The sequence below is a fragment of the Periplaneta americana genome, chromosome 5 (genome assembly GCF_040183065.1).
Source record: "Periplaneta americana isolate PAMFEO1 chromosome 5, P.americana_PAMFEO1_priV1, whole genome shotgun sequence".
NCBI classification, from domain to species: Eukaryota; Metazoa; Arthropoda; class Insecta; order Blattodea; family Blattidae; genus Periplaneta; species Periplaneta americana.
In genome coordinates, this window is record NC_091121.1 from 6,920,937 (window position 1) to 6,937,289 (window position 16,353).

Genomic DNA, 16,353 nt, shown 5'->3' on the forward strand with positions numbered 1-16,353 from the left:
GAAACTATTATCAAATACCTTAATATAATAATACAAGACAGCTAGCAGTTTTACGTTCGAACGACGATGGTGCTGCTACCTACCTGCGGGGATGGAGATACTCGCGAAACAAGCTGTAATCAACTGCAATGTATATTGTTGCTGGGCTAGTTAATAGTTTTATTAATTAGTGCTGTGTTAAAATGTCAGGGTGTATACGTGCTGTTTATAATTGTGACAATTGCAGCATTACAAATTGCTCCAAATCGTACTTTCGATTTCCGACAGTTCATAAAACGTAAGTCAACAACATTCTTTAGTAGGCCTAATTCCTTCGTCTTTTTTGTGTTGATAGAAAAATACAAATTAGTTTGTTTTATTTAGACCTAATAAATGAATAGAGGTTAAAATGTATTGGATTTTAATGTTTTAGTCAAATGAAGTTTTATTGTTGTCCACATGCATTTACTAATTATTACTAGCATCAGATTACTATCAATTTTATCTTTGCAGTTGTCAGCAATGCGTATATAAAACATTACTGTAAATTCATTCCTAATATCAGATTGATTTTGTCTCGGTAAACCACAGAAAAAATAATGTAACAATTAATTGCGGAAAGTAAAATGAAGTATGCAATATTTCTCATAATATGCAGCTTTGATATAAGATAATAATTTTACATTAAATATTATTCAACATTTCTGAAGTGTTTCACATATAATTCCACAATAGTAACTCACGTTTTAAACAATACTCCAAATCTCGCTATGTTAATATTTGTATATGTGGACGTAATTCCATCCATCTGCGCTAGATGTCAGGTCCGCGATTTTTCGCACTCACACCAATGATACTAGTATACAGCTGTCCGGTATTGTTATAGGCCCTAGTAAGGTATTTGCTATTATTATGGAGCTTTTTAAGGAGACGGAAACACAAAAATCATATTGCTCATGAAATAATCTAGTCGTTGAGTAGTAAAAGTTGGTAACGGTAAAGTACATTGTATGCGAATTCCTTTCATTTCCCGGTTATAAGAGGAAATAGAAGTGATGAATCATAGATGGCTGGCGAGTGAACCATTTTGCGTACCTTTCATGTTTCACTGATCACAGACAAATACAGGGCAATTAAAATGATCCATCAGGTTTTAAGGCAAATATTTACGAAAACTATGGAGCAATATGTTTGTGCTAATTATGAATCGAAAGAAAAACTCTGAAAGTTTACTTTTCCATTGTTGTAACTCCGGCGCGTGTAGATAGACGGCAGCACAAGTGTAGTTTTCAAAATGGTGTCTATGCAACAGAAAGCGTTCGCAGTTTTGAAATATGAGAAGTCATTTTCCTTTGTTACCGTACAGCATGCGTTCCAGAGACAATATCCTGGAACCTCACCGCCAGGTCACCAAAGCATTCTGCGATGACATCGTCAATTGAAGGCAACTGATAAAGATAAAAGCAGTGGACGCGAAACGTTTCTAATGAAACAGTGGAGCGAGTGAGGACGAGTTTCATTCGTAACCCTCAGAAATCAACATACGCGATAGTCGGGAACTTGATTGTATGGAAAATTTTACGAATCCGATTGCAACATACAGTTACTGCAAAAGCTAAAACCGGAAGACGTCGTCATACGATTTGAGTTTTGTAATTACAGTCCGCATCACCGTTTTTGGCGTGTGAAATACGTAATGGGAACGTTAAGTGCGAGTGTTTTACATTTGCCGCAGTCAGTCTGACAAGTGTGTTTGACAAATGACTGATGTGACGTGTATAGGAAGTGGTACCATTCTCAGCTGCACTACCAACATGCTCACAAACTGGGTAATAGATACCTAGGACACACGCCAAAAATGCTGGTGCCTGCCGTACATGCAGGCCACTATGGAGAAGAATGAAGGTATTGAGGACCTTCTAGTATTTAATGAAGAGATCAGAAGTCAAAAGTACATTTTTATGTCTCATATATGATAAATAATATTTTCAGGATCATAATAGGGCCCGTATTTCATGCAGACACGAAACTTCTGAGAACTAAACAACACAGAAAGCAGGAGTACTGCACTCACCAAGAGCAGCTGCAACAGCAGCACCAGCAGAAGCAGCACGGCTTGCTGGGACGTTGCAGAGGCGCTTGTTGTTGCTGCTGGGGTTGCTGTTGTTGTTGCTGCTGCTGCCCCCCTGCGGGCGCCAGTTGTTGCTGTTGTTGCTGTTGCTGCTGCTGTTGTCTGTTGTTCTGGTGGGGCGGCGTGGCGGAGTTGTTGCCGGACGAGGTGCTGCCCCCTCGCAGGCGGCACCCCGAGCCGGAGTTGGGCTTCTCCCCGCCCGCTGACTCACTCGCGTTGGACATCTGTAACCACAAATTTACAACACACTGTATAGTATGAGAAATTTAAAATTTAACAAGTGGAAACACGCAATATAGTTTATTTGACTATTACACTTTTACTACGTCACACTACTTTCGACCAATAAAACGGTACGAAAGGACGTCTTTCAACCAATCACGGCTGCTTATCGCACAATTTTATCGCGTCCGTAGCATTTGTTTCTTTGTTTGCCAACATTTCAAACTGCACTGGTCTGGACGTCAAAAAACAGAAAATTACAAACCACTCCAGTCGATGCACAGAACTTTCAAATATGACTCGCATTGGCATTCAAGAACAAGAATTAATAAAGATCACTGATCATACATGAAGAGCACCATTCGGAAATCTTGAATAAGTTGAGGGATACACCATGTACATTGCCGAGTTCACTTCTTTTACGCACACGTCCAATATAACATCAACTGAACCACCAACCACTAAAACATTCAAATTTGAAAATCGTACTTTCAATAATTGTTTCTTTTACAATTATTCATGCTTATTTTTTATTTCATTATCGTTAATTAAAACGTTTCTTGTTTATTTCATCATCCCTAATTAAAACTTTTCTATTATTTAGGTTATGTTTGTTATAGCTTCTGCTATATGATATTATAGATAGTCACGTATCAGAGATTGTTTAATACTAAGATTTATTGAAAATCATCTGTCAAATGACGTTGATTACTGGGATCCGGATGATTGAAGTGGAATGCAAATGTTTTAATAAAAATGAAATTGAATCAACAAAGCCTTCTTGACTAGTAACAGTCCACAGAGTTCAATGATGATTCCATAGTTGGCACAACTGATACCGGTAACAAGAAAACATAATCATAAAACACTACTGCTATCTAGCGTAATGTTGAGATGGTACAATAATACATTTGAAGACAGTTGTATTTTCGTAAGGCAATTAATATTTTATTGTATTGGAGTACTTCGTTACTTCTAATCTTTATATACTTTCTTCTAATCGTGTAATAGTCAATTAAATCCCACTCGAGTTTTGATTTTCTCTAGATAAATCAAAACCTCTAGTGAGATTACTGTTGATAAATAAGCGCTATGGCTTTTAATTATGCGTGATAAGTTTGTTTTTAATCATAGTAATTATGTAGGCCTATTAAAATGATGTAATTAACAATCGTGTAAAATTTCGACGAGTAGGGGGAGCAAAATAATAAATATATGATAAAACAAAGAAAATAAGGGAGTTGGTGAAGAGGGGTAAATGGTAAGGAAGAGAGAATGATAAAGAATAAGTGTAAGAGGAAAGAAGGACAAATGAAACAAATATATGATAAACAAAGACAATAAGGGAGTTGATGAAGAGGGGTAAATGGTAAGGAAGAGAGAATGATAAAGAATAAGTGTAAGAGGATAGAAGGACGAATGAAACAAATATATGATAAACAAAGACAATAAGGGAGTTGATGAAGAGGGGTAAATGGTAAGGAAGAGAGAATGATAAAGAATAAGTGTAAGAGGAAAGAAGGACAAATGAAACAAATATATGATAAACAAAGACAATAAGGGAGTTGGTGAAGAGGGGTAAATGGTAAGGAAGAGAGAATGATAAAGAATAAGTGTAAGAGGAAAGAAGGACGAATGAAACAAATATATGATAAACAAAGACAATAAGGGAGTTGATGAAGAGGGGTAAATGGTAAGGAAGAGAGAATGATAAAGAATAAGTGTAAGAGGAAAGAAGGACGAATGAAACAAATATATGATAAACAAAGACAATAAGGGAGTTGATGAAGAGGGGTAAATGGTAAGGAAGAAAGAATGATAAAGAATAAGTGTAAGAGGATAGAAGGACGAATGAAACAAATATATGATAAACAAAGACAATAAGGGAGTTGGTGAAGAGGGGTAAATGGTAAGGAAGAGAGAATGATAAAGAATAAGTGTAAGAGGATAGAAGGACGAATGAAACAAATATATGATAAACAAAGACAATAAGGGAGTTGATGAAGAGGGGTAAATGGTAAGGAAGAGAGAATGATAAAGAATAAGTGTAAGAGGATAGAAGGACGAATGAAACAAATATATGATAAACAAAGACAATAAGGGAGTTGATGAAGAGGGGTAAATGGTAAGGAAGAGAGAATGATAAAGAATAAGTGTAAGAGGAAAGAAGGACGAATGAAACAAATATATGATAAACAAAGACAATAAGGGAGTTGATGAAGAGGGGTAAATGGTAAGGAAGAAAGAATGATAAAGAATAAGTGTAAGAGGATAGAAGGACGAATGAAACAAATATATGATAAACAAAGACAATAAGGGAGTTGATGAAGAGGGGTAAATGGTAAGGAAGAGAGAATGATAAAGAATAAGTGTAAGAGGATAGAAGGACGAATGAAACAAATATATGATAAACAAAGACAATAAGGGAGTTGATGAAGAGGGGTAAATGGTAAGGAAGAGAGAATGATAAAGATTAGGTGTAAGTGTAAGAGGAGAGAGGAACGAATTGGTCACGTAACACGTAAAAATATTAAAAGTAATGTAAGGAAAGAGAATGCTGGCCCGTGTACAGAAATTTGAAGATCAGCATCATCAAGAGTGCTGTGAACAATAAATCATTATGTCATATAACATATTATAAATGGTACCAGTTCGCACGTGACGTCTGATGTGAACAATATGACGGTGATGCATCCATTAGTTACTACGTATAACAGGTGAACAGTTCTAGGTTATTCTGTGGAAAGTATTGGGCGCCGAAAATAAAAACACGTGCTTAGTACTCTATACTATTCGTGTTAAAGAAAAAAAAACAATGCCTCCTTTGGTGTAGTTCTTCTGTAGAATTATCACACTTTTATGTAGGTCTGCTTTTCTCTTTCAATATCTTCAATATGTAAGGAAAAATCTTCTTTCAATATTTCTAATTTAATAATAGTAATTTGGATTTGACGTTTCAACATCCATTGCGCTAACCCTCAAGCTAGGCTGAAATACAGCTGTTAACAGACGGTTTCTTTGCCTTCGTGTGTGTTTGACCCCAGACAAAACTAGTCGAGCGGTTTGGCCAGAACTCCAGTATATGTATAGAGCTCAATGGCAGATATCGAAGGAAAGGCAAAACCCAGAGAATTTTCTAGCAAACATGTAATCTTTTACTCGCAATGTTTACTCAAATACACGCAGACGGAGGTAAACAAGGGAGGAAACGACGCCTATTGTCCTTAACTCCGCCAGAATAAATAAACAACAAATAAATAAAAACGCACGAACAAATAACCAAGAAAACAAACAAATAAATATATGAGAAAATAATAACATAACGAAAGAATCAAATTAATAAATAGATAATCAAATAAAGATAAATAAATAAATAATCAAATAAACAATCAAAGAAATGAACAAACAAATAAACTAATAAACAAATAGAAATATAAATAAAAAAATAAATAACCATTAAATAAAAATATGCAAATAAATAACAAAATAAATAAATAATCATTAAATAAATAAATACGCAAATAAACAAATATATACTGAACTAAATAAACAAATAAATAATCATTAAATAAATAAATACGCAAATAAACAAATATATAATGAAGTAAATAAACAAATAATCATTAAATAAATAAATACTGAACTAAATAAACAAATAAATAATCATTAAATAAATAAATACGCAAATAAACAAATATATAATGAAGTAAATAAACAAATAATCATTAAATAAATAAATACGCAAATAAACAAATATATACTGAACTAAATAAACAAATAAATAATCATTAAATAAATAAATACGCAAATAAACAAATATATACTGAACTAAATAAACAAATAAATAATCATTAAATAAATAAATACGCAAATAAACAAATATATAATGAAGTAAATAAACAAATAATCATTAAATAAATACGCAAATAAAGAAATATATAATGAACTAAATAAACAAATAAATAATCATTAAATAAATAAATACGCAAATAAACAAATATATACTGAACTAAATAAACAAATAAATAATCATTGAATAAATAAATACGCAAATAAACAAATATATAATAAAGTAAATAAACAAATAATCATTAAATAAATACGCAAATAAAGAAATATATAATGAACTAAATAAACAAATAAATAATCATTAAATAAATAAATACACAAATAAACAAATATATAATGAACTAAATAAACAAATAATCATTAAATAAATACGCAAATAACCAAATAAATAAATTGTCATTAAACAAAAAATACGGAAATAATCGAATAAATAATTAACTGAATGAAGAAAAAATAAGCAATCATTAAATGAATAAGCAAAGTAACAAATAAATAATTAAAGAAATAAGTAAATAATCAAATAAATAAATAAATACACAACTAAGCAAATAAGTAATTAAATAAACATAAATAGCTAATTAGCTAGGGCTAAATAAACAAATAATCGTTAAATAAATAAACAAATAAATAAGTAATCAAATATAGTCAAATATGTTAGTAAATAAATAATCATTAAATAAATATGCAAATAAGCAAACAATTAAATAAATTAATATATAAATAACTGAATAAATAAATAGATAATGTAATTAATATAGACCTATAAACTAACAAATAAATACGGTAATCATAAAATAAATAAATAAATTATTAAACAAATAGATAATAAAATAAATAGATAGATAAATAACCAATAATCAAGGAAATAAATTAATAATTAAAAAAAAGTAAATAATTAAATAAACAAACACACATTTAAATAAATAAATAAATAAACATACATTTAAATAAATAAATAATTAATTAAATAAATAAGTAAATAAATAAATAAAATTCACAAGATCAGATGGTATAACTAATATGTGCCAAATACGGGTAAACCACGGTTGGGCTTAAGCAAACAATTACAAAATATTTTTACACATTCTCATCCTCAAATTCAGACCATACTCAAGCTCAATATTCACCAATTTTCGGTTCGTCTATCAACTTATACTTTGAATGAAAGTAAACAACAACAGTATGGCACATGTATTGTAAGATAATTATGTACATACAGTACCTCAGCAGTTCATTCTCATCTTCTGTCACGATTAAATAGAATTTAGCCCAAATATCACTAGCCATAACACCTCCACATCTCATTTTGTAGCTACTTTCCTCTGTCTTCTTCAAAACAGCCTCTTTTCCCTCCATATATCGCTGCATTGAATAAGAATTCATTACGAAACCCCTGGCTACTGGGGCAAAATGTTTACGTCCGCTACGAGTGACGACGTCGAAGAACACTAGATGAGGGAAGCTACGGGTTAAAGCTATGTCTCCCTCCCCAGCCAGCCAGCAGCTTGTCCTCACCACCCCCACCAAGATACGTACCCCAGGAACGTCCAGTTTCCGACTCTCTTACGTATAGTACAGTGTGAGCCAAAAGTCTCATTACTCCTGTGCATTAGACACATCCCTATTTGTTCTATGACACACAACATTAGTAGTGCCCGATCGTGTGGACTTCATTTATTTATTTATTTAATAATTTATTTAGTGTCATTAATTAATTTATTTACTAATAGACAATCTTCTGCGGATCTCTGAAAAAAGAATTAAGGAAGAGACTAGTGAAGTGTTTTGTGTGGAGTGTGGCATTGTACGGAGCAGAAACATGGACATTACGACGAAGTGAAGAGAAGCGAATAGAAGCATTTGAAAAGTGGATATGGAGAAGAATGGAGAGTGTGAAATGGACAGACAGAGTAAGATGTGAAGCTATGTTGGAAAGAGTGGATGAAAAAAGAACATGAATGAATAAATAAGTGAATGAAATAATAAATAAATTAATTAAATAATAAGTGAGTGAGTAAATAAGTAAACAAACAAACATTAAATTTTAAACATTCATTCATTGATAGTGTTCTGCACAAAGAAAGGTCTTTCACTACAAACCCAGCATTCTCCTATCTTTTCTATATTCTGCTTTCCTCTTTGTCTCCGCGTATGATTCACATATCTTAATGTCGTCTATCATCTGAAGTTACGAAATCTTTCCACGCCGACCAAATGCTATTTCGAGAATGATGAGCGAGACTCGAAGCGCACGAGAATGACGAGACGAGACTCGAAAGACAAATGCAACGAACACAGCTAGCGAGAGCGGCAGTTAGTTTTATTCATCTGCAACATAAAATACTCTGGAGTAATTAGGTGTCAATAGCCACATTTGATCCCCTGTTATCATACTAAAGGGTGTACCAAAAAGGACGCCAGATTTAATAATGTTAATTAACTTCAACAAAAACCGATAACAGTCACCAACCCAACAACAAAACAATTGCACAACGCCCCAACGATGATTTGTTGTCGTTAGGTTGTGGACACTATCATTTGTTCTATTATCTGTTTTTTGTTGCATTTATTCACATTAAATCAGACGTTCTTGTTGGAGCACTCTATATAAAGAAAGAAGATTCTTCACCTCTCTCTTATTACTATTTAAAATCATCCACACCCTCTTACCTAGCATCTCGTTTTGTTTACCTTTCACTACCTCGAACCCGGAACATGTACCTTCTCTCTATTCCTCTGCACAGAACATCCTTCTACTCATCATCTTTCAGCATATCTATTCCACGCCTCTGGAATTCTCTCCCTGACCACGTCACAGACTGTCGGACAATATCAAAATTCAAATTTAAATTTAAAAATCACATTCTAGTTCGTGGAATTGCTTGTTGAACACCTGTCAGGTTGCGCAACTTCACCTTAACCCATGACATATAGTAAATATTGTAACTATGCTGTTGTAAAATTGAAAATTAATATGTAATGTATTTATTATTATTATTATTATTATTGCTATTATTATTATTATTATTATTATTATTATTATTATTATTGCCAGTTATCAATATCATCATTGCTATCTCTGTTTTCTTTCTTTTCGTTGTATTAGCTCGATGAGAGCTCTATAATGTATTTTTGACTCTGTTGACCCTCTATAGGGCTTTAACTTAATTTGTATTATTTTCATCAGTGTTTGTATTTCTTTTTTGTATTTATATGTGCTATCTGGTAGCATGGAAGAGAAGGCCTTATGGCCTTAATCCTGTCAGATTAAATAAATTATTAAATTAAATTAAATTAAATTATATTGATGTATTACTATTATACATGAAGATGAGAATAACATTTAAGCTATTTATATAGTGATTTATTTCGCTTTCTTTGCACTATGAAAACAAATCGCAAATCCTTAACCCATCCTCAGGTGTTCAGAAAACAGCTTCGGCTGAGAAATATAGTCGCGTCGCTGTTATTTCCGGCGTGACTCCTCTTCTTTGCTTACGTCTTAGGAAGACTCTATTGTAACGTCTAGGTGAGTAGTATCGTTCGTCATTTTTGTTCTTTCGTTGCCTAGCTACCAGACGAGGAATCTATTTGCCGCACCGTTAAAGATTATCATGTCGTAGCTCGTATGATAAAACAAACGCACTATAACTGAACAAATAATTGAGCGGAAAAAACGTCCTCTTGCGCTTTCTGCGAACGCCAACGAAAGAACCAAAATGGCGGGCGATTATATTATGTATTTATCGAGCCTTAGGAAGTGCATAACGTCATCAGCAGAATGACAAGACGCACACGTTTAAATGTTGCCGACCTTCAACGTGATTGGCTGCCGGAATAAGAGAGACAGAGACATCATTTTATTTTTACTAACATTTTTAATATTAACCTGGCTATACCTTTGGATTAACGTTTGAAAACCGGAAACACCGTTTGCTACCCCCTTCTTCGACTGGAGTTCGATGATGCTGGCGTATCACTTTACTAGGTATAGGAGGGAAGAAAAATACTTCATCCATTGTACGTAAACTGGGAAATATCGCAATTTTGAATTTCAAAATTTTCATTAGGTTTTTGTTTAATAAAAATACAGTACAGTGTTAATAATAAGTGTGTTTGCTCACGAACTGAGTTATCCATGCGGACATATTCATTATGCAGTGGATATTATACTGTCTACAGCACATTAGCGTACAATATAGAGAATGCAGTTAAATTGAAAATAATTATAATATGGATATTTAAAGACATTTTTGAAAATGATGGCCGTTCATTTCGATACAGGCTTCAGTTCTTTTGTGCATATTATCGCACTATAGACTATTGCATCTAATTCCAATTACCAGTTTCGTTCTTCGTACTAGTAACTCATGTTGAAATAATTCTGTACCTACTCTATAAAAGAGTACCTTACGTACTGTAAATTCAATCTTCACTTCTGCTCGACCCGCACAGATAAAATTACTCAGACATACTATCTACTGTCCGTCCAAGTGGTTATGTTGCAGGATCGTAGAAAGGGGAGAAATTACGTGACAGTTAATTACTTAACGAGGCCCTTTAATTTAAGTTATTTTAAACAGTTGTATAACATTACGTAGACGTCCAATTCCTAACAGAAATTAATGTTTTCAGAAAAGAGCTAAAACAGCCCAGACACTAGACTTTACAAAGGGGTGAACAGAAGCAGGTGGGGGAAATCGGGATGCGACGTAGGCAAACGGGCGACAGTACCTGTGCGAAAATATGATTCAATATTGAAAGTTCTTTCGTTACTGGAAAAGGCGAACATATTTCTGGAACGTACCATGCTCACTAACTCTGTACTGATTACTATATGCGGTCTTGGTTCTGTGTGGAGGACAGTTGGAACTTCATTAGTAGAAGGGGTGGGAGTGAAGTACATTAAAAAAATCAGGTACAATAAAAATTGAAGTAAAAATAAAATGATGTCCCTGTACAAGCAATATCACTGTAGTAGTCCAAGAGAAATCGCTGTACACAGAAAGACGATGAGAAGGAAGGCTTGACGAAAACCGTTCATAAGATGTCAAAAATGTTGAAATATTTTATTTTCTTTTCATAGAGACTTTGAAATAGTTCTTTCTTCTGTACTAGTGTAACAGAAACTTTTTTCTGTAGCACCAAAGTTTCTAAAATGAGAAAGAATAATTAATTAAGCTCAATCGAGTTATCCACAGCTCTTTAGTACACATAATATTATCTTGAACCTCAAAGGGATATTTTATGCTTCACAATAAAGCCCATGAGAAAATAATAACAATAATAATTCCACCCTTTTGGGAGCTTCATTAAGGCACATTTAACTGACCATCAATTCAGCATTACCATCCTTCTGCCCGTGAATTACGGTGAACGTAATACACTCATTCAGTTGTAAAAGTGCCGGGTCCTGCAGAGGGGTTATGTACCCTAAATCTGTCGTCTGAACTCTGCCTCTCGGACATCTGTTGAAACCACTAACGAAGCGCTTTAAGCGAGATCGTAAAATGCAAGCAACCCTCGGGTTGGATACTTGGGTTGCTCCCTGCATAAGCCGTTCTTCTCCATCAGGGGGGATATATTGAGAATCTGCATTCAACAGATTGCTGGAAGAGTGCCAGAAATATGGCTAAACTCTTTACAAGCTTCAAGAGCAAATTATTGAAGATGATGAGAGGTTCGGATTTCGGAGCCAACTTCCTTACACAACGGAGAATGCTGACAAGTCTGGAAACGAAGTGGAGGTAGCAAGACATCATATGGAAACTCTGTTGTTAGTTTCTTGAATTGAAATACACTTTTAGGACGAAACATTCTAAATAACATAACATTTTTAGAGTATAACATTACATGTGATAACTGTTTTAGGAAAAGATTCATAACCTGTATAGATAACGAAAAAAAAATCGATACATCTATATATATATGATTTGAACTGGTAATGGAAATTACGGGAAAACGGCTGAACGGATTTTAATAAATGATCCCTCATTTTGAAGCTTGAAACCCAAAGATTTTCAGAAAAATAGTAGTTTTCAGTGAAATGTCGATTTTTCTACATCATTTTCCTATTTTCCAAAATCTATCTTTCGTCAGTTTTGAGAACTAATTGTATTTCAGTATAAAACAAAACACACACTGCAATAAACAGTAGGCTATTACACGAAGGCCATGACCTGCAGGATTGCTGACATATTTAAAGCTCAAATTCAATTGGTTATAAAAACTTCAAGACTTAGGCTACTAAAAATAATTTACAGGTCTGATTCTGCGGTGTGTAATTTTCTGAGTACAGCTGTGTATTGGATATTAAAATCTACAAAACGTGAGGTGGTTTGATGACATTTACCATTAGAAATGAAATACGTATTATTATAGTTAATGCCATGATGCGATTATTTTTCATTAATTGTACATATTAATGCTATATTGATGATATGAAAGTGAAACGTTTTGGGGTTATGTAAGTAGAAGTAGAAAATATCTTAAATTAGATCTTCATTTCTATAATTTACTGAGTGGCGGCTGTATGGTGTATATATAACTACAAAACTTACGTAAGATAATAATATTGTTATTAAACATTCAATATTTTTATAGTTATTAATCAAGTGGAGTTGGGTCTTTTTCATACTTGCATTTCCGCGTTGAAACTCAAAAACTGAAGGTGGATAGGTTCAAGAAAAAGTATTTGGCATAAAAAAAACATTCAGAGGGAGTGTTTCATTATTACGGAAGCAAATAACTTTCAAAATGTCTGGCATTCTTCATTGAAAATAATTCTGAACAATTTATATTTGAAGTTCTTATGACTTAGTTTGCAGCATTTACTGCACAAGCCACTAGTTTAGATACAATTTTCTCTCGTTTACAAACATATTTGTGTTACAGTAAATCTTTCCACAAACAGAGTTGCAATATCAACCCGATATTCTGTTGTGTCTATGTATAGTCTTAGGAAAGAGTTTTGACGCACAGATATTTTATCAGTCCAGGAAAGGAAGCATTTGCGCATGATCAGATATACAACGAAACAAAACTAATTTTATTACTTTAACTAGTCGTTCTCTTATAACCAGGTCGTTCGTCCTCTGATCATGGGAAAATATCTATGCGACAAAACTTTTTCCTAAGACTGGACGTAGGGTATGTATGTATGTATGTATGTATGTATGTATGTATGTATGTATGTATGTATGTATGTATGTATGTATGTATGTATGTATGTATGTATGTATGTATGTATGCATGTACGCATGTATGTATGTATATAAAAATGTTTTATTTAACGACGCTCGCAACTTCCGAGTTTCTATCAGCGACGCCGGTGTGCCGAAATTTTGTCCCGCAGGAGTTCTTTTACATACCAGTAAATCTACTGACATGAGCCTGTCGCATTTAAGCACACTTACTAAATGCCATTGACCTGGCCCAGGATCGAACCCGCAACCTTGGGCATAGAAGGCCAGTGCTATACCAACTGCGCCAACCAGGCCAACTGCATGTATGTATGTGAAAAAAAAAATGTTTTATTTAACGACGCTCGCAACTGCAGAGGTTATATCAGCGTCGCCGGTGTGCAGAAATTTTGTCCCGCAGGAGTTCTTTTACATGCCAGTAAATCTACTGACATGAGCCTGTCGCATTTAAGCACACTTAAATGCCATCGAACTGGCCCAGGATCGAACCCGCAACCTTGCGCATAGAAGGCCAGCGCTATACCAACTGCGCCAACCAAGTCGACTGTATGTATGCATGTATGTATGTATGTATGTACGTATGTATGTATGTATGTATGTATGTAAAAAAAATGTTTTATTTAACGACGCTCGCAACTTCCGAGTTTATATCAGCGTCGCCGGTATGCCGAAATTTTGACCCGCAGGAGTTCTTTTACATAAAAGTAAATCTACTGACATGAGCCTGTCGCATTTAAGTACACTTAAATACCATCGACCTGGCCCGGGATCGAACCCGCAACCTTGAACATAGAAGGGCAGTGTTATACCAACTGTGCCAATCAGACCGACTGTATATATATATATATATATATATATATATATATATATATATATATATATATATATATAATGTTATATTTAACGACGCTCGCAACTGCCGAGGTTATATCAGCGTCGCCGTTGTGCCGAAATTTTGTCCCGCAGGAGTTCTTTTACATGCCAGCAAATCTACTGACATGAGCCTGTCGCATTTTAGCACACTTAAATACCATCGACCTTGCCCGGGATCGAACCCGCAACTTTGGGCATAGAAAGCCAGCGCAATACCAACTGCGCCAATCAGGCCGACTGTATGTATGTATGTATGTATGCATACCGGGCACTTAAAACTACCACTAAAAAATATATTACATTTATTCATTTATAGTGTTATACCAAGGACAAGTCTTTCACTGCAAACACAGATTTCTCCAATCTTTCCTATTTCCTGCCTTCCTCTTAATCTTCGCACATAATCAATATATATCTTAATGTCGTCTATCATCTGGTATCTTCTTCTGCCCACAACGTTTTTTCCATTTAACATTCCTTCCAGTGCATCCTTCAGTAGGCAGTTTATTTAATTCACTGACGCAGCCAATTCCTTTTTCTCTTTCTGATCAGTCTCAGCACAATTCTTTCTTCACCCATTCTTTCCAACACAGCTTCGTTTGTTATTCTGTCTGTCCATTTCACACGCTTCATTATTTTTTCTATCCACATTTCAAATACTTCTAGTCGCTCCTCTTCACTTAGTCGTAAGGTCCATGTTTCTGTCCTATACAATGCCACAGTCCACACAAAGCACTTCAGTAGTATCTTAGTTCTTTTTTCCAAAGGTCCGCAGAAGATGCTCCTTTTTCTATTAAAAGCTTCCTTGGCCATTGCTATCCTCCTTTTGACTTCCTGGCAGCAGCTCATGTTACTGCTTATAGTACATCTCCAAGTATTTGAAACTGTCCACTTGCTCTACTGCTTCATTTATAATTGACATCTTCTTTACTTTTCTTATTAAGACCATGGTCTTCGTCTTATTTGCATTTATCATCTCATACTCCTCACAGCTGTCATTTAGCTCCAGTAGCATATTCCTTAATATCATCTCCTCTTCTGTTAACAACGCCATATCATCAGGAAATATTACGTACGTTATTCTTCTTCCTCCTACTATCACTCCTCCCATGTTCTGAAAATAGTTCTTCGCTAAATCCTCCAAGTAGATGTTGAACAGGGTACGTGATAAAGGGCATCCTTGTCATACTTCTTTCCCTATTTCACTTTCTTCTGACATTTTTCTCCTATCCACATTTCAAATATTTCTAGTCGCTGCTCTTCACTTGGTCGTAATGTTCATGTTTCTACACCCATACAATGCCACACTCCACACAAAGCACTTCACTAGTCTCTTCCTTAGTTCTTTTTCCAGAGGTCCGCAGAAGATGCTTCTTTTTCTATTAAAAGCTTCCTTTGCCATTGCTATCCTCCTTTTGACTTCCTGGCAGCAGCTCAAGTATTTGAGGTTAATATGCTCCTGGCAGCAGCTCAAGTATTTGAGGTTAATATGCTCCATTGTTTCGTTCCGAGTTCGCACGTTTACTTACTTACTTACTTACTGGCTTTTAAGGAATCCGGAGGTTCATTGCCGCCCTCACATAAGCCCGCCATTGGTCCCTATCCTGAGCAAGATTAATCCAGTCGCACGTTTACCTTTTTTATTTTTCTTCTTGTTTGCATTTATCTTCATCTCAAAGGATAATAAACGAATTTCAGCTTATAGAATTTCGTATTAAAATTTAAAACTAATTAATTTATTATTATTATTATTATTATTATTATTATTATTATTATTTTTAATTACATGCTAGTTTTTATGAGTTCCGTAACTGGAAGGGCTCGTAAATCCATTTCGCTGGCCACAGCTGCCTCGCATATTAGTGTATGTGACATGGTGGGTACGTGATAGCCAACACGTGGTGAGAGAGTTCCAAGTTTTGCTAATTCATATAAAACGCTCATGTGGGCGAGAGCGAATGCTATACACTAACAACATAAAACACAGCGTCTGTTTTGGGTTCTAGGGTGTATTTCATGAGTTACAGAAACGGCAACACACATCACACGTATTTCGACTTTACTGGCCCTCTGTTCCAGCTCGAATTCCACGTAATA

At 34.5% G+C, this 16,353-nt stretch overlaps 1 protein-coding gene across 3 annotated transcripts in view; it reads right to left on the reverse strand.

Moving 5' to 3' along the window:
- The window catches only part of Dhit (Double hit), a 938,600-nt gene that overhangs the window by 342,505 nt on the left and 579,742 nt on the right, over nucleotides 1–16,353 (reverse strand). For 2 of the 3 annotated variants that reach the window (XM_069825306.1, XM_069825308.1), the window contains exons 1-2: nucleotides 7,404–7,591; nucleotides 2,054–2,334 (exon numbers count right to left, since the gene is read on the reverse strand). In XM_069825306.1, the coding sequence (XP_069681407.1) occupies nucleotides 2,054–2,334 (281 nt within the window). In that variant the 5' untranslated portion in view covers nucleotides 7,404–7,591. Of the gene's footprint in view, nucleotides 1–2,053; nucleotides 2,335–7,403; nucleotides 7,592–16,353 lie in introns of those variants that run through there. The other variant, XM_069825307.1, reaches the window with a different exon arrangement.